General features: G+C 32.9%; 1 protein-coding gene across 1 annotated transcript; it reads left to right on the top strand.

Moving 5' to 3' along the window:
* Positions 1 to 2,053: 2,053 nt before the first annotated feature.
* LOC142644531 (phospholipase D delta-like) lies at positions 2,054 to 19,057 on the top strand. Its single transcript, XM_075819118.1, has 10 exons — positions 2,054 to 2,866; positions 8,290 to 8,448; positions 10,161 to 10,355; positions 10,572 to 10,841; positions 11,344 to 11,397; positions 11,984 to 12,113; positions 12,268 to 12,407; positions 14,909 to 15,076; positions 17,115 to 17,318; positions 18,710 to 19,057. Exons 1-10 carry the CDS (start codon positions 2,054 to 2,056, stop codon positions 19,010 to 19,012), a joined length of 2,436 nt encoding a protein of 811 aa, XP_075675233.1. The 3' UTR covers positions 19,013 to 19,057.
* Positions 19,058 to 20,517: the final 1,460 nt, after the last annotated feature.

Raw genomic sequence — 20,517 nt, 5'->3', positions numbered from 1 at the left:
ATGGACAAGAACCTCCATCGGACCATCACTGATCTCACTCTAGTATCAGATTTGAATCATCCAACACCGTTGGGACGAGATGACAAAGAGTAGCTCCGATGCATCCATCTAACTTCAATTCTAATTTGGTTTTGGGGTTCTAGAGTGAGAGAGAGGAGTTAGTTTTGGGTGAAATTGAGAAAAATTAACTCTTAATGCTTTTTGATTGGCAGGTAAGAGGATGGATGAGAAATTTAAGAGTGTGGGTTCTTTGAATAAAAACTTTCTAATTTCAGTGACAATTTTCAATATCTTTAAAAAAAATATCTTGAATTCAATTTCCTATTTCAACGTATTTTCACCTAGGAAATATGGAGACAAATATAGAGATATACTGTATATGTATGGGTATGATACAATAATTTTTGAAAATTAATAATATAATAGGGTCAGTATAACACCAATATGATATGGATATGATACTCCAAATGAAGTATTTGTGCTTCCTAACTTTGCACACCCGTAACATCTAGAAAAACAAATCTGTTTTTCCTTGAACCAAAGTAGAAACAGAATTTGGTGCCGCAAGCCTCCAAATGATCACCCAATTTCAAGTTGAAGAATGCCCATGCACCACACGGTTTTAGAAAGTTAATTTTATATATAACCTTGCAAATTTGGACAAATCATAATTGTTCATTTTGCAAAGATATAAATAGCATCTTCCTCAAAAAAAAAAAAAAAACTTGTTTTATAAATCAAAGATTTTATTAATATATATTCTTAGGGCATTCATTAGTTAATCATTTTAGTAAACTTTTTCTAACTCCGACTTATTTCTTTAGGGGTAGGTGTATGCGTGCATGCAATTGCACCAACAAGAACAAATCGTTGATGCCTACATTAATTGATCACTATCAGTTGTTGCTCCAACGAAAAGAAACACCCTTCATGCCATTCAAATCCATTTGTAGTCGTCGTCAAAACCCTATCACTGCTACCAAAGCTTTAGAACTTTATATACCAAACCTTAATTAACAAATCTCATAAATTACTTAATTGACTCTAATTTAATCAACATAGGCTCACAAAATGCCTTTCTTCATTCAAAACAAGCTTTTCTTCACACGTAAAAAATGGCTTTTCTAGACACACCTAAAAAAAATTAGACATAAATTTAATTACATGAGCCAAGAATTACTTTAGTATTAGGCATAAAACCTTTTTTTCGTCAATAAAAGAATATAAATTTGTTCACATATGTAAACAAGTAGAAATTAGTATTATTCTCCACATAAATATTCCCACACCATTGGCAAATTAGCTTTTCCAAACACACCTTAAGAAAAAATTAGACATAAATTTACACGAGCCAAGAATTGCTTTAGCATAGGGCATAGAACCCTTTTCTTTGTCAAGAAAAGAATATAAAATTTTCACAAAGTATGCAAACGAACGAGGATATAGCATTATTTTCCACATGTATCCCACACCAATGTCAAATTAGCTTTTCTAAACACGCCTTAAGAAAAAATTAGACATATATTTGCACTGAGTCAAGAATTGTTTTAGCAGAGGGCATAGAACCTTTTTCTTTGTTAGGAAAAGAATATAAATTTTTCGCAAGTATGTAAACAAGAAAATAGTATTATTCTCCACATGCCGCACCAATGGCAAATTAGCTTTTCTAAACACGCCTTAAGATAAAATTAGACATAAATTGACACGAGTCAAGAATTACTTTAACACTGGGCATAGAACCATTTTCTTTGTCAAGAAAAGAACATAAAATTTTCACGAGTATGCAAACGAAGAGATAGTATTATTCTTCACATGAATCCCGCACCAATGGCAAATTAGCTTTTTCCAAACACACTTTAAGAAAAAATTAGATATAAATTTACATGAGTCAAGAATCGCTTTAGCATAGGGCATAGAACCCTTTCCATTGTCAAGAAAAGAATATAAGATTTTCACAAAGTACGTAAAAGAAGCATTGCACAAATAATGAATCACACACTGTCTCACTCTTCCTCAAGTCCTCTCTACACTTCCACATAATTGTTCATTTTCCATGGCCGAACGTAATTCAGACTCGCAGGTGAACCTCCACGGAGACCTTTATGTGAAAATCATCAAGGGCTGGTCCATGCACTCGGCCTTCAATATCCCCCCAGCCCCTATCGTCACAGTCCGTCTCCGCAAACTCAACTTGGCTTGCATGCGCATCGTGTTTTGCAGCGAAACTCAAATGCCTCCATCTCCATTATGGGTCCAGCCCTTCCAGATTCCCCTGGCTCACCAGCTTTCAAACTCGGACTCGATCCACTTCAACCTCGAGTACAAGAACATCATGGTCGGAACCGCCTTCGTTCCAATCCAACGAATCCTAACCGGCGAAACGATCCTCGAATGGTTCCCGATATTGGACAATGGTTATGAGCCAGGAAGTCAAAGTGGGGTCGCCATTCTCATCGAAATGACGTTCAACAATTGCGAGTACAGTGCGTTGTACCGGTACGGCATTGCGTCCGACCCCGAAAATTTCGGGCTTCAGAATAGTTACTTTCCGGTTCTGAAAAGCGGGTCGGTGACGCTGTATCAGGACGCGCACGTGCCAGATGGGATGCTGCCGGCGGAGATAGTGTTAGATGGAGGGAAGGTGTTTGAGCAGAAAAAGTGTTGGGTGGATATATGCGATGCGATATTGGAGGCAAAACAAATGGTGTACATAGTTGGTTGGTCCATTTATCACAAGGTGGAGCTGGTAAGAGAGCAGACGAGGAGGCCGTTGCCTAATGGTGTTGCCAATTACAACTTGGGGGATTTGCTCAAGTATAAGGCCCAGAATGGCGTGCCAGTTTTGGTCATTGTTTGGAATAATCCGGTACGTGTATATAATTTTTAGTTCGAGAATATTCTTTTTTATTCGTATTAGTAACTTTTAAATATTCTCGAAAAATAGAGAGTGATATTTTTATTGTAGGGTTCACTTTTTAAATTTAGAGTGGCTCCAGTGGGAAGAGAAAGTCTTTATACTCAGAGAGTTGTCTAATAATTTAAGCCATATATAGAATGAAGCTTTGTGAGGAATAATTTAAACTAATTAAAATATTATAATAATAATACGGAAAAATATTTTCTTACAAATGTTTATATGGTAACATTAGAATAATTGAGTTAAAAGTTAAGGGTATAATTGATAACTATTTTTTCCTTTTGTTTTTTGTTTTCAAAAATAATTTTCTATTTTTTAGACTAAAAAACTTGTTTGGCAACCTAAAATGGACAGAAAACAAAAACTATTATCAAAATTCATTTTACGAAGGAAACTGAAAACATGTAAATGATTGTTTTTAATTTCTAATTTTCAAAAGTCAATGAAAATATGTATTTAATTTAATGAATCTATCTTATTTAATGAGTTAACATTAAAGTAAAATCCTAGAAATAATATATTTTAGTATTTTCTATTTTTTTTTCTTCAAAAAACTATTTTTTTAATTTCAACTAACCAAACATGTTTTTGAATTCAAATATACAAAAAAATAGTTTTTTCTTTATATTCTCAAAAAAAAGTTTTTTTTTTTTTTTTAAAATTGTTATCAAACATAACCCAAGGCTTTCATTTTTATATATATAAATGTTCAAGTATCGGTTCTTACATAAATTTATACTAATATCTTTGTGTAATAATTTCTTTTATATGCAGTAAATGTATGCATTTTTTTTGTTATTCGTTGTAAGAATTTTTGTTGTTGTTCTTTGTGGGTGTTTTTTTTCCACTTTCTATTTGTTTTTTTTTTTTTTTTGTTGAGATGATTGCGGAAAAATAAAAGTTGTTTTACTTATTTTATAATTGAATTAAAATTCTTATTTTTAAATTTTATACATGACAAGTTTACTAGATGTTTGGTTTTGGTGTTGTTTTTTTTGTCCGTTTGAGTTAAGGTATTCTGGTTTAAAATCTTTTTTATTACATTATTTTAAAACTTTCTTTTAATGTAATTACAATTTATTAAAATTATGAGGTTAATTTACCAAGTTGGTCATAAACTAGAAATTATATTAATTAAATCACTTAAAAATTAATTGTGTCTATTTAGACTTTCTTTTTTATGCATTTCAAGTGGAGGTTAAAATATTTTCATTTTAAATATCACTATTCCAATATGGGGTGTTCTTAAACCTAAAGGTCACTGGTTGTGTTGATTTAGTAATTCAACTTTTTAAATAATTTAATTTCATATTTTCGTCTTCTCTCCCACTTAAGTTTCAACAAAATCAAGTGTCGTGGAAAATATAGTAGACTTTAAAAGGGTAATTATTGGAAGTGTAAAATTTTCAAATCAAATCAATTAAGGTGAATTTCATAAAAAATAAAAATAAAAATCAATCGAGGCGAATTATAATTCACCTCGATTGATTTTTATTTTTATTGAAAAAAATTCCCCCAATGGGTCTGGAGCTGTGTTTTCCAAAACGCAGCTTCAATCCTACCAAGCTAAACGCAGCCTCAACATCTGCAAAACGTAGCTCCAACTCCGGTCTATAGCCGTGTTTACTAAACGCGGCTATAGACCGGAGTTGGAGCTGCATTTTCCAGAAACGCAGTTCAAATACAACCCTGTAGCTGCGTTTTTATAAAACGTAGCTCAAAAACACTGCTACAAAACGCCTTTTTTGTAGTGTTAGTGAGAAGGTCAACCATATAAGAGAGCGAACCAAAAAGCTCAATTTTGTAGAATGGATCAATCTTCCAACCCCCACCCCCGACTCTTGCTCTCTATTAAAAAAATGCATATAGGAAGTGTACGGGCCTCACCCCTCGTCAAGCCCAGTTGCCCTAAGGCCCATGAAGACTAACTCGTATAGGAACCCCGCACTGATCACACATGGTAACTCACGTGCCGTTCGAGGGGTTTGAGCTCGAAGTGCTCAAGGCAGCCTGTGGCGTGCCCCTGCCGAGCACAGAACTTACAGCGGGGCTGGTCCCAACACCATTATCATGTTCTCCTTCTCGTCACCAAACATCCACTTAGGCGAAACGGCATTGGACCTCCCTTCCATTGCCTAGGGAACGCCCCTGCTGAGCATTAAATCCAACGGTGGAGCTAGTTCCAATGCCACTCTTACTTCTTCCCACTCCCCACTAAATCCCCACTTATGGGTAATAGTATTGGATCCCTCCTTCCACCTATCAGGGGAATAATCATGACCATTCCACTAAGTTTGGCTATAAATAGGCAGGGAAGATTCAGTTGAAGAGGTGGGCAATTTCAGAGTGGAAAGACTAGAAAATGTAATATTAATCATCCCCAAGGAAGAAAGGGGAGTGTTAATTAGAAAAGAGGGGAGACTCAGGAAACAGGGCAGCCGAGCATAGTGCCACCCGTGGTAGGAAATCCAAAAGCCCACCATACAAATAAATTGTTAGCCCAAACTCTCCTTAGGCCCAATAGCCTTATTTTGGAATGCACAGGAAGCATGAAAAGCTATGCCACAACACAAAGAATGTTATAATTTTGAAAGTCAGTGAAGCTAAGGTGTCATGTATTTTATATCATTCTGAGCAAACAACAACTTCTAAATGCACCTGTTCAATTGTTAGAAAAAAAAAAAAGAATTTCCAACAAATTGGTCAACATATGGTATTCACATAAAAATATTATGTCTTTTTTGTTTATAACCTTGGCACAGATCTAAGTTACGATCCCCTCGTAAAGATTCTGTAAAGCCACAATTTATGCCCAAGCCTAATAGTATGAAGGGAACAGGCCCAAAAAGCTCAATACAATGAAATTTGTAGAGAATGCGCTTGAAATCTAGGTTTTATAGATATTGGATAACGAAGATACTGGACTAAATCCCAGTTCACATGCAATGAACTATTTATGTAATAGAAATTCTCCTTGGACGTAAGCCGATGACGAATTGTATTATTTTTTCCTCTTTTAAAGATAGATTACAATTAAAGGTGGTGGTGGGTACAATGGTTTTTCTCTTTCTTCCCAATCCCCCCCCCCTTGAATGCCTTTCTTTTCTTTTTATATCATCCTCATTCTTCTCTCCATCCTCCACGTATGGATCAGATCATCGATCAAGATACTTGTTCCATCCACCGCTCTTTTGAAGTCTTCAAACAATAACTGTAAGGCTGATCAACATTGTTTAGATGTTATTTCCTCATTAATGTGGCCAAAGAGGTTGGTGTAGAGTCTTTAATGCGGTGGTAGTAACTTTCTCTAAGATATTTTTTATTTGTTCTTCCTCTTTGTGCCCTTGTGGGACACATCTTCATCCACCAGACCTTCTAGAATCTCCTTCTAAACATTATAGCGTATCATATGATCTTCACTTCATTTAGTCGAGGAGATGCCCCTCCTTGGACTATTTTCATCAGCCTCTTTCGCAACAGTTTGCTTGTGGGATTTTAAGTTCGATGTCGTTACTACCACTAAACCTTTCTCGGACAGGTAAATACCCTCGGATCAGGCTCAAGACCCAAGAACATGCCTTGGACCCTTTGTCCTCACAAATTCTATTTTATTTTATTTTCTAAAAAAGGACAAGGATTTTTTGTTTTTTGTTTCTTCTAACACTTTGGGGGGTTGGAAGCTGAACTAGATTTGTTGCATTATTCTTCTCCAAAAAAGAAAAAGAAAAAGATTTGTTGCATTAAAATTTAAAGGGGAAGGAGATTTGATGAGGATATTAACTTGTTTTTGAAAAATATTGAGAGACTGAATGACACAATTAATAGTTTAATTAATGATACAACTAAACTTTGTCCAATATTTTGAGGACTTAGTTATTTCCGAATTATTATTTATTATATGATTTTAATCCTTGTAAGTTAATACTTATTACATTTTTTTTCGTGAGTGTTTTAGGCTATATATTTATATTTATATATTGGAGTATGATGTTAGGGTATTTAATTGATATTGAGATATTGGATTAAACACTTTAATTAATTAATTAATGTGTCATAAAAATATTAATTAATATTTTAAAAAGAGATAACCATATGTGTCATGAATAGTTGACCAGAGTCCAGAACCGTGAAGGATAGGGTTTGATTGTTTTTTCAAAAAAATATTCTATCTTTCATCTCGAAAAAAGAAAAAAGAAAAAAGAAAATAAAGGAGGAAAGTCCTATTTAAATCGGATTAATTTTGAGTCTTTGACCTAAACCTAACTGACTTTAAAACTAAAAGCTAAAATAATATATATTTAAAATTATTTTGATATAGTAATATTAATATTAATTCATGAAAGTATGCATATTATATCCTAAGAACTTTATACTATGAATTAATCTATTGTTAGTGACTTTAGGACAAAGTTTGATAACAAACTTGGTTGTATGCTAAGATTACAATTTCATTCAATATCTTTTTAATTGATTTGAGTTTTGACAAATCCACCATTTGATTACATATTTTTCTTAGATCTTCTATCCTTGTAAAATTTCTAGAAGATTAACAGCGATGTCATCAATAGAATGTTTAAATTTTAAGTTTTTATAATTTAAAATTATGCATAAAAAATAAGTTTATGAATCGAATAATAAATAACATCTGATTGTCACAAAATTTGATATTCATGTTAAGAACATAAAGAACATTCAATTCAATAGTTAGATTTTTAAAATATGTAGGATGTGTTTGGATTGGGTTGAAACATAGAGCAACTGCGTTTCAGCCTTTTTTTTTTTTGCTTGACACACACCTGTCACTGTTCATTGGCCATGAACAGTGATTTTAGGCCAATGAACAATGATTTTAGGCGTGAACAGTGATTTTAACACATTAAAAAATTATTTTGTTACAGTGTTTTTCAGTTTTCAGCTATATCCAAACGGACTCGTAGTAATATTAATTTTTTAGAATAATTTTTAGGTACTCCCGGGGTATAAAGAATGATGCTCCCTCCTCTCACATTCATGGTGGGGTCCACTCATTAAATTCATGGTGGGGTCCACTATGACTTTGAGAGGAGGAGACACCATTTCTCCGCACTCCGAGAGCACCTAAAAATTTTCCAATTTTTGGAGCAAGTGTTGTAGATTTAGGGTATAATCAAGTTTTTAGCCAAATTTTGTGGTGAGATTAATTGTATATGTATTCGATATTCATATAGATACTTCTTTTTAAATGCATATCGGTTCTTTTGTGGATTATGACTTTCCATTTGAAGATTTTAGCAATGTCTAAATTACGATTATATTTCATTACTTTTAATAGGTTAATTGAGTGTACTTGAAAAAAAAAAATCATGTTTTAACTTATGAAGCTTTTCATGCAGTCTGGTAAGATCACCACTCACGCTGAAGAAACTCGCAAGTTTTTTGAGAACTCTTCTGTTTCATGTGTCCTGGCACCTCGACCCGTCATTAATGAGTTAAAAAATTCTCATTATCCATTGACGGAAATAGAAATGGTGGATTCTGCCATCCAAAATACGGTAATAAGTTATATATATATATTGTTAACGGATAACCTAAGTCCTAAAAGCATTCATTTAGGAAATATATATATTGATATGCATGTCATTTAAAAAAAAAATTAATATTTTGTGTACAATATTATCAATTTTGTTACACGGTGACACTCATCATGTAGATTGTTTTTGAAAAAAAAAAACTTAACGTCTTCCCAAAATTTAATGAGCATACAAATATTTTCTAAATTTATATTAATTTAGTCACCTTGACAATCTTTAATGCAATAAAATTCACCTATTATCAATTTTATAGCAAAGTTTTTTGCAATTTTAATGGATTTTTTTAATAAGAAAAACACCCACATTCATGATATATATATCTATATATATATATAGAGAGAGAGAGAGAGAGAGAGAGAGAGAGAGAGATGATATGTCTATAACATTTTCACAACATTTTTACAACAAATCCTAAATGACAGGTTGTTACCGGTTGTTATTGTTAGGGCAAAAAAAAATCTTCGTGTTAAGTTCAAATTTGAACCAATAACAATTAACCATCTATAATTTGTTGTAGAAATATTATGGACGTAGCATCTCTCATATATATATAATCTCCCCTATCTAACTATTATCAACCAGCGGTTACCGCACACTCTTGGTATGATGGTCACTCTCCAAATATAAGTATTTGTGGGGTGTGGGGGGCAAGAGTTGGGGTTCAAATCTTCAAGAGGGAGTTTCATACACATATACTCTTAGATTTAGTTAGAGTAGAAATTCTATTTTGTATATATATAAAAAAAACTATTATCATCTTCTCTTAAAAAAAAAAAAAAACCTATGATCATCAGTAATGTTAAATTTATATCTCTACCGTGCTATTATTCCCTCGAAGCACTATAATAATAAATTTAATGTTTTGAATCTCAATCAAGTATCGACAAATAATTGAAAATTAAAACAAATAAATAATTTCATAATTTATATGGTATACATTCATATATCAAACTCACTAGTCTTCATTAAAATAAAATAATAAATAAAAAAAAACTCATTAGTCAAAGTCAAAAAGGATCAGATTGTTGAAAACAATTTTTATGGTTAAACTTTTGTTTTTTTTTTTTTTTGGGTTGAGAAACCATGGTTAAACAATTTAGTGCCCATATGTAATCCTTTCCGTATTTTATAATGTTTTTTGTGCTTAGAAAACTGATTATTATACTAAAGATTAATGACCCATTTAATTGAACTTAAGATTTTCATAAAAAAATCAAGAGTTTTGTAACTCAACTAATATCTCCTAGTACTTTTAAAAAAGACACTGACCACGACACACACTTGATGCGATGGTCACTCTATAAGTATGAGTGCTTGTGGGCTGTGGGAGGTTAGTGTTGGGGTTTAAGTCTTCAGGTTGGAGTTTCACATATACATTCGATTTAGAATTTCTATCTTGTATTTAAAAAAAAAAAAAATTGAAGATTCAAACTTTCAAACCCCCCTCCCTCCCAAAAAAAAACTATAGATTTGTATATTAAAAAAAAAAAAGTTGCAGACAAACAATTGAACTTTGAGGGAGAAAAAAGATGTTAATGCTTGTCTACAGGGACAAAATAAGACGTCGGCTTTGTCAATTTATCTTACATATGGTATGTTGCAAATTAGAAGGAAATTTATATTGTTTCATAGTTGAGATTGTTGACAATTATCTAGTGGTTTTGGTGAATTAGGTCAATGCATTTCTTTATTCACATCATCAAAAATTTGTGATAGTAGATACACAAGCGTATGAAAATAGCAGAAAAATAACTGCTTTTGTTGGAGGTTTGGACCTTTGCGATCGCCGTTATGATACTCCTGAGCATAGACTATTTCATGATCGTGACACTGTATTTAAAGATGATTATCTTAATCCAACACTTCCAGTGAGTATTTTAATCCACCATTTAAAATTTTTAAATGAAGTGACATTGTATTTGTCAAATACTAAAAATAAAATCTTAATTACGAAAAGAAAATTGACAAGAATTTGTACTTGTCAGTACCATTGATGAGTTATAAAGAAATGGCAGTTTATACTAATTATTTTATATTTAACCCACAGATTGGATTATCTCTCTCTCTGTTTTATCAAATAATAGGAAGGAGTGAAGGGTCCAAGGCTACCATGGCATGATTTACATTGCAAGATAGAAGGGCCTGCTGCTTATTTCATGCTCATTCATTTTGAGCAGCTTTGGAACAATTTCGCACAATGGTCAAATTTCGGGCAGGGCTACAGAATGGCACTAATTCATGCTACGATGAGATTTTTAGACGTGCCCTTACTCAATCATTCCCAGTCAATTCCAAATGACGACCCTACATTTTGGATTTACAAGGAAGATGATCCTGAAAACTGGCATATTCAGGTTATAAACCAGTTTGCTCTTTCCTAAGTAGTGCTTATATAATTTAGGGGAAGGTTTTGCTGCAGACTAGTATCTAGCAAAACCCTTTTTTTTTTTAAATTATAATTTATTAGGGTAAATTACATTAACTTTCCTTAAAATTTGAGGAAATGTCAAAAACCTTTCTCCTATTTTTAAAAATGATGCATAACTCTTTGAAGTTATTATTTTTATTTTAAAATTGTTCTGCATCATATAACCAATATGCAGTTTCTCAAAAAAAAAAAAAAAACCAATATGCATGGTTAGTAAGCATTCTATTGAGCTTGTTCTAGATGAGATATAGGAGTTATTTGTTATATAAATAAAAATCTCAAGGGGTGGAGTTTCTTTATAACAATAGGAGGGGTTTATGAAATTTCCTCAAACCTTGAAGGAGGTTATTGTAATTCACCCTTTATTATACTTAGTTCTACTTCTTTTTTTTGTCTTATGCCTTTGTTGTTTATTCCGAAATTGGCAGGTTTTCCGCTCAATTGATTCAGGGTGTTTGAAAACATATCCTACAAGAGCTCAGGTTTACAACATTTTAAATGGATTGCTACACTAATGATTATATCAATAATATTAGGTTCACTATAAAAATTCACTACAATTGCATAATCTTCTAATTTGCCTAATGTTTCACACTTAGAGTCGGTTCAGGAACAGCTTATTTAGCCAAAATTGAAAACTTTTGTTGAAAGTACTGTAGATAAAGCTAAAAACCAACTAAAATAGTACAGTGAGACTCATGAATAGTACCAAAAAGTATAATGAAAGTTATGAGACTCATGAATAGTAGAAAAAATAAGCTAAATAAAAAAAAAAAAAAACTGTCTTTTTCAGCCAATGCCAAATACAACCTTAGTTTTGCTACAATTTGTAATCTAATTTTTTTTTTAATTACTTATGTGTGAGGCGGTGTGCAAAATTGGCCAAGTGTTGAGAAATTTTTGTTGTGACCGTACTTGATTTATATATATATTGTAGACTATAATACATTAATAATTACTTCTTCTAGTGTGAAAATAATTAAATAAGTAGCATGCTTCATTGAATTTCAGATTTCTTATATTAATTCCTATAATTGGGAAGTTCTCTGCCTTTCACTTCTGTTGCAGAATTTGATTATAGAGAAGAGCATTCAATCAGCATACATCCAAGCGATTAGATCTGCCCAACATTTTATATACATCGAGAATCAATTTTTTATTGGATCGTCATATGCATGGCCATCCCACAGAGACGCAGGTCACATATAGGCCCAATCTCTACAATTAGTACATTGAATTTTACATTGTCATTCTCTCACAATGTTCAAACTCGATAGTCTGATGGCTTCTTTTGTTTCTTGTTCATCAAATTCTTCCTCCAATGACTCTTTTGGGTTTTGAATTTTGATCAGGCGCCAATAATTTAATTCCAATGGAGTTGGCATTAAAGATTGCTAGTAAGATTAAAGCGAATGAGAGATTTGCAGTGTACATTGTCATACCAATGCAACCCGAGGGTCACCATTTCACGTCAGAAATTCTCTTTTGGCAGGTAATGTATACAATTCTTCAACCAAATAATTACAACGAGATTTCATCTACAAAAAAAAAAAAAAAAAAAAATTATAAGGAGATTACTGACAACACCAAAAAAAAAAAAATTGTGCAGGTTTTCCGTTCAAGTCAAAGGCATTAAAAAGGCTAAAGGGAAACTTAGATATAGTTCTTTAAATACAATACATTAAGTTTAGCTGCGTACATAGGGTCTGTTTGGATAGAACTTATTGCTGAAAACTGAAAATATTGTAGCAAAATAATTTTAAAATGTGTGAATAGTACCGCGAGACCCATTTTTAATGAAAAAGTGGCTGAAAAGTGAAATTTGTGGGTCCGTAAACAGTGCACGGATGCACTGTTCACGGAAGACTTGGTCAACATCTGCGGCTGGAAAAAAAAAAAAAAAAAAAAAGCTTGAAACGCAAAACGCAAAACGCAGCCCCTTTTCAGTTGAATCCAAACACATTCATAAATTACATTGACCAGTTGGTTTTAGCTAGCTCAACTAGTAAAATTTTTTATGGTTGAATAAGAGATTTGAGTTCAAACTCCGCCTACACCAAAAACTGATTGGTGCTTTGGTCTGATGATAAAGAGCTATCATCAGGAGTGGACTACATAGGTTGAAACTCTCTCTTAAAAAAAAAAAAATATTGACCAGTAAGGCACCACTGCTATCTTTTTAAGGACAAGTAAATTCAACTTAGCCTAATGTATTGCATATAATATAAGGAAAGAGTGATGCTAAGGATAGTATAAATTTTAGTAGCACTACATAGATATTATTACTAATTGCTAAAAATAAACTCAAAAAGTCATTTATGATGTTGTTGAAGTATAACAATTACATTAATTGTCACATCAGTCCATAAATATTTTGTAGTAATTTTATCATTTTCCATAAGAATGTTTTTCCCAAAAATTGATAATTACTGTTATAGTGAGTTTCAGCTAACTCAACTGATAAAGCCACTTGTTCAAATAAGGGACTTGAGCTCAAATCACAGCTACACAAAAAAACCAGTTGATATCTTAACATGATAATAAAGAGTAATTATCTAGAGTGTACACCATATGCAGGGACGAATTTAAGATTTCAAGCTAGGGGGCTGAAGTATAAGAAAAAAAAAAAAGGTATTTATATAGTATTAACAAACTATCAATCAAGATAAATGCACAAAATCATTATTTCTTAATATATTAATATGCAATCATCTACTAATAGCGACAAAAAAAGATAAAATAATATTGTTTCTTAAGAACATCAACTATTGCAATAAAAAAAAATATATCACAAACCGAAAATTACTTTTGATACTATAATATAGCATTTGAAATGTTTCGTACAGTAGTTTTTTTGCATTTGGTGTTCTAAATACTTTATTTAACATTTAGAACACCTAATGCTAGTACTCTAATACTGGGCTGACTAGGATTTTATATTTTATATTTTAAAGTTATATATTTGTTAAGTTTTTAAATTGAATAGTTGCTAGTTGGACTAGGCTAATTAAAAGAAAGGGGATCTAAGTTTTTGGAAGAGGGAGGCGCAACTCTAGAAAAAAAAAAAAAACCAATAATTTTTTTTTCTTTTTTTCTTTGGGCTAAGGGGACACCAATTTTTTTTTTTCTTTCTTTCGGCCAGGGGGCCCTTGGGGCCGGCCCTAGGTTCCTAACCATATGTTCAAATCTTATCGTAACTAGCAAAAAATAAAAAGTTGATAATTAAAAGAGACGTGAATGTTTAGAATGATTTTTTTTTATTGTGCTTTGGTATTGGTGTGTGTATATATATATATATTTCCCTCACACATCCAAAATGTCAAATGAAATAAGAATGGTGATAAAACCCTTTTTGGGGAAATCACAGTTGAGTAGGTTTCAAATTAAACTAATATGGTTTAATAAGTGGCAAATGAATTCATGTAGTTTATAGATTAATTAGTATGGTTTTATAAGTTATAAATTAAACTCTGAAGTTTTTAAATCTGCTTCAACTCAAACCTTGAGCCCAATGGTTAGTGACAGAGAACAAAAGAAGAGAGAGAGTTTGAATTGAGGTGGATTTAAATGTTCAAGATTATGTGTAACTTATGAAACTATAGGGTAAAGTTTGAAATCCTATAAATTATAGAGTTTAATTTTCAATTCATAGAACTATAGGGTTAATTTGAAATCCTTCAAAAATGGTAGAGTTTAAGGGTGTGTTTGGATTCCGCTTATTTGTTGAAAACTAAAAACTGAAAGTAATAAAAAAATAATTTTCAAATTACTGTTCATACCAAAAATGATATTCATTTGCCTATTTGCATTGTTCATGTCCCATGAACAATGCAATAGGCGCTAGTTAACTGTTAAAACGCAGATACACAGGACCAGACGTTACCTAAATCATAATTTTTTATTATTCTTCTCCACGGGAAAATATGACTGAATTTAATCAATATCATCAAATGTCATATTATTTTTGTAATCTTGGTATTTTCCTTTTCTCAGGGCCAGACAATGCAAATGATGTATGACATCATAGCACAAGAGTTGAAATCCATGCATATTGAAAATTCACATCCTGAAGACTACCTTAACTTCTACTGTCTTGGTAATCGGGAAGAACTGCCCAAAGAAGTGTCAGTTCCACCAGATCAATCTTCCCAAAATGGATCGGTATCATGCTCTTTGAAATTTATTTCCCATATATTTTTTTCATTAAAACCATCCATTTTTAACTTGAAAATTATTGGGATCTCCAATTTCTTCGTGTGCGTTAGAAATACTGAATTCAATAATATTATATTTCTTATTGAAAGAATATACATGAGTGTCTTTATATAGGAGGTATATGAGTGCAGTACAAGTAAGAGTATAGTACAAAAATGTGTGCTATACAAGTTATCTAGTTGGGCTTAAAGCCCATAATACTATACACGTTAACAGCCTCCTCAAACTCAAGGTGGATGTGAGACCAGCTTGAGGTTGTCAACTAAATCATGAAGGCGTCCCTTAGGATGTGACTTAGTGAAGATATCTACAAGTTGATCTTTGGAGGAGACGAAGAAAAGCTTGAGAGCACCATGAACAAGATGATAATGGATAAAATGACAATCAATCTCAATATGTTTAGTCCATTCATAGAAGATATCATTCTGAGCAATATGAATGGTACGAAGATTGTCCACGGGAAACATACACCAAACTCTAGGACGGGTCCTAAGCTCTTGTCCCATTCTCGGATCTTGCACAATACACTCAAAATAGTAAAAAATAAGGCGATATCCTAGTTCAGCTAATTGTCTCACAGAACATAAATTATAATATAGATCAGGTACATGAAAGACCCCAGGAGCAGACATGTTGGAGATCGAAACAAAACCTAGACTATTCCCATGTATGGTGGAACTATCAGCTATATGAATATTTAGAGGATGCGGTGCAGGGTCAAGTTTGGAGAATAAGAACGAGTGAAGTGTCATGTGATTGCAATAGGCAGAATCAAAAAGTCAAGTTTGAGATTTACTGGGTAAAACTGAGAGAGTAATGGAAAGAAATGCATTACCAGCCATACGAACAGCCTGAGCTATGATTTCCTGTAGTTCAGTGGGTGAGAGGTTGATAGTGGATCTAGAAGACTAGGACTCAGCTGAAATGGGAGGCATTGGAGGGGTAGACTCAGTATTAGCAACTACAACAGTAGATTTGTTGCGACGGTAACAAGTCTTAATAGTGTGGCCAAGACGCTTGCAATAGTTGCAGAACTTTTTGTTGGTCTGCTTGCGACGATTGCTAGAGCCAAAGGGATCACCTGATTGCTGAGGTTGCTCAACGGTTTCTTCCTTACCTTCTCTTGCACTTTGGCATTCTTGTCTTGGTCATGCACCCTCTTTTCGAGTACAACAGTTAGCTTCTAAGGGTCTGTTAGGTTCTGTGTCCAAAGACAATTTTGATTGTACTTCATTCCAGTTAGGAAAATAGCCAGCTTTACCTTTTAATAATAGTGATTCTATTTCAAATAGTATTTTTGAGTTAATTTATTCTGATGTTTGAGGACCTTCTCCTATTGCTAGTATTGATGGATCTCGATATTTTGTTGTTTTTATGGATGATTATTCTCGTTATAGTTGGATCTTTCCTATGAAATCTCGTTCTGAAATTTTGTCAATATACAGTAACTTTGCAAAAATGGTTGAAACACAATTCTTCAAATATATCAAATTTTTTCGATCTGATAATGCTCTTGAATATACTCAATATGATTTTCAAGCTCAGTTACACTCTTATGGCACAGTACATCATCTAACAGTGGGCAACTAGGTAGACCATCTCAAGCGATGGATCTATGAGATCATTCTCTCACACCATGTATCTGAAATTTACATATTTATAGATTCCGCTTGTTACAATGGCTTCAAAAAGCTGCTTCATAATATATCATACGATTATTTTCCTAGTAGAGTTAACTTAGCCAAAGCCAGTGTGCGAATGTTTTAACATATTAATTGGTGGGATGTGTGAGTGTGTGCATGACTCTAAATTTGATGTAGCACAATTAAATAGTGTCATTTACAAGTTACACGTGATATATATCCCATACAGCTATAATACTTGATCAAGCATATACATAAAATTGTATATTTTATTTTTATTCTTGTAGATGATGAGTGTTAGCTCATTTTGTAAAAAAAAAAAAATTATGACCAACTTTCAGGTCTCCAACTCAGAACAACCGATTCAGAAGTTCATGGTTTATGTACATTCCAAGGGAATGATTGTAGATGACGAGTACGTGATATTAGGTTCTGCCAATATTAATGAACGATCTATGGCTGGTTCAAGAGACACCGAGATAGCTATGGGTGCATATCAACCCCACCACACCTGGGGTAAGAAGAAGAGCCATCCATATGGTCAGGTTTGTATTTTATCCCATATTAACCTTTTTGTAAATATCTCTTCTATTGCTTGTTAGCATTGGCTATCGGTCAATATACATTCGTTCAGACCTCGTATGTATTTTATTATACAATTATGTTTCATGATTGCAAGTTTTGATGGATGTTGTAGAGGAGGGCTGAGCCAATTGCGTGTATTATGCTTGAATAGTGTGGATTTGTGTGTATTGATTTAGAGTTGAAGATGTTGCACAAGCATAAAATGATACGCCACTGTGCGGACCTGACGTCGCTAATTAGATACAATGAGATATATTGGACTGGATAACTAAGCCTACTTTAATTGGTATCTGATACAAAAATGAGAATCTGGCGCCTTTGAAGGCAACCCCGATTTCTCCATTGAAGATCGTAGAACTATCATTTCATCCTCTTTTCGGGGTGCCCCAAAGCATGGAATTAAGACGGACAAACTTGGATTATATCTAGGTTTAAAACTCCCAAGGCATGAGATTAGGAAGACAAACTTGGATTATATCTAGGTTTAAGACTAGCAAAGGCTAGCATGCTAGCTTGACAATGGACAGGGATTAAAGTTCCTAGTTCTTATCATTATACGTGATGTGTTGAGGGAATTACTTGAAGATAGTGGCTTTGAGGAATTATGGAAACAAAGAATAGTTAGTAACTAACGTATAATCTTAGAGCATATATTAATAAATCATTTTAAAAATTTTTTTATAAAAAAATGAAAAAGTGAAAGTGTTTATTCATACAAGTGAGATATCCCCACTTAGTAACATTTCCAAGTCATATAGGACTCAGTCCGATATATTATTTAGGGCACAGTCCTTGTCACATACAATTTTTGTTTGACCTTAATTATTGACTTGTTTTTGTCATCTATGCCACCTTCATGGCATGCTCTAACCATTCATAATTCAACAAATATTCCCTAAATTAATTCAGATGGGGTATTGGATTTTGTACCTAATAAGTATCGTTATTGAGCCAGGGCGGCGGGGCCTCTGAGACCAATTGAGAAAATTGTTAACTGTGGTAAAGATTGGTCAATTTCCTTATGAAGAAAGTGTGGGAATCGTAGTATGCACCGTCACTAGCTAGCTGAGAAAATTCGTCATCCTTGACTTATATTCTCTTTTTTGTCCCGCAACAAAAGAGATGGCCATTCAATATTTGGAAGCAAATGCTTATATTAGCATGTGTAGGGAAGAAAAAAATTAAAAAAGAAGAAAAAAGACTTGGTTTAATTGAACATTCAGCATTGATATGGATAGCTTTTTTTGGATTGGAAGCTTTTTGATGTTCAATCATGTGAAGTTTTAGAAGTGCTTTGGGGAAAAGAAGTTACTTGTTATGTAAGCTGATCACATTGATTAAACATTTGCAGATATATGGGTACAGAATGTCACTTTGGGCAGAACATTTAGGGACTTTACATGATTGCTTCAAGGAGCCTAAAGATTTGGATTGCGTAAAGAGTGTGAACAAGATTGCTGTAGATAACTTGAGCAAGTACAAGGCAAAGGATTTTACACCATTGCAGGGGCACCTCCTTAAATTCCCTATTCAGGTAAATGCCAATGGGAAGATTGAAGTATTACCTGGAAAAGTGCGTTATTTCTCAGATGATGATCAGGGCAACAATTATTTTAATTATTTTAAGGAGGTTACTTATGCTTTAACTACATAGGTACTACAAGCATTTTCTTGTACATAATTTGAATGTACACTTTTAGCAAATCATTATAATAATAATAATCTAACGGGCATTTGCTTGGACATAAGTACATAACTTACATAAGAGTAAAAGTGGTTCCTGGACGAGCTTGAGTCAGTGACAACCTGAGCTTTGTTGGTTGAATTTAGGCTAAGCTCATAATTTCTTACCTGCAGTGTAAAAGATGCAATGCGTTTTGCATTGAAATATGTGATGCGTATACAATTCAATTCATTATTCTAATGATGTAATTTTTATTGAGATTCATATAAAGCAATTTATTTGAGATTTTGGTTTCCACTTTCAACTTTTGAGCATTCACATCAATAATACTAAAAAAATTAGTTTATTTATTTTAACACCATATTTACCTACAATCTCATCACTTATTTTAGCTCATCACCCATTAAAATAATATAAACAGCCATTAAAATAGCATAGAACACAACCCCACAAAAATCCATAGCAACCATTGACTATCATAACTAGCCACCACAACCCAAAGACCACCATCGTAAAGCCTATTAAAATAACTACCGAAATAACAATTAACCATCACAACTGCATCACCACCACTAGCTGAAAAATAAATAAAATAAAACAAAAACAAAAACATAGATCCAAACCACCATGACTTATGAAAACTATGCAAATCGGAACCCATAAAAGCCATGCAATGAGGATTGGAACCTCCGTGACCCATGACCCATTGATCCAAATCAAACCCACGAACCATCGCCACCGAACCCCACCATCAAAAACCAAATTGGATCACCGAAAGCCCATTGAAAACTAGGTCGGAACTACAATTCAAGGAGAGAGAGAAGAGTGAATATTAAATTGAGAGAGAGAGAGAGAGAGAGAGAGAGAGAGAGTTAATAAAAAATTGATTTTTATTTTAACTTATTGCTACAATAGTTGCTATAGATAGCTCGTAGCAATCTATGTAGCAAGTTACTAAAATCAATTTAGATTTAACAACCCAAATAAAGCATGATTTTTTTTAGCTAAAAAAACTAAAAGCTCCAATGTTAATGCTCTAAATAATGATTTTTGATGTACCACAAATATTCAACTTTTTATGTCCCTAGCAACTTCTACGTCAAGATTCGGTTTACATCATTTTATGAGAAACTAGTTGTTAACTCGTGCGATGCACGGAAAAACTATTGTCTTTGAAAAAAAAAAATCCAACAATGAGTAAATAGACATTTTGATAGTTAGTATTTTTTTTAAAAAAATGAAGAAATATTTAAGTTCTATCCTTTTCCATAGTTTAGAAATATTGTTTAACATTGAACGTTATTGAGTTTCAAGTGCATGGTTACCAAATCTTACAAAGTAATTTACAATTCTTAAATTAATAAAGCAAAACTCTCAATAATTATATATACACACTCAAAACTAATATAAACAAAGACCATGATATGAGGAAGACACACCAAGTTTCAAATTTGAGTAGCAATATGACTTTATCT

The sequence above is a fragment of the Castanea sativa genome, chromosome 7 (genome assembly GCF_040712315.1).
Source record: "Castanea sativa cultivar Marrone di Chiusa Pesio chromosome 7, ASM4071231v1".
In the NCBI taxonomy this organism is placed as follows: domain Eukaryota; kingdom Viridiplantae; phylum Streptophyta; class Magnoliopsida; order Fagales; family Fagaceae; genus Castanea; species Castanea sativa.
The sequence above is the reverse complement of the archived record's forward strand: the minus strand, read 5'-3'. Positions and strand labels throughout refer to the sequence as shown.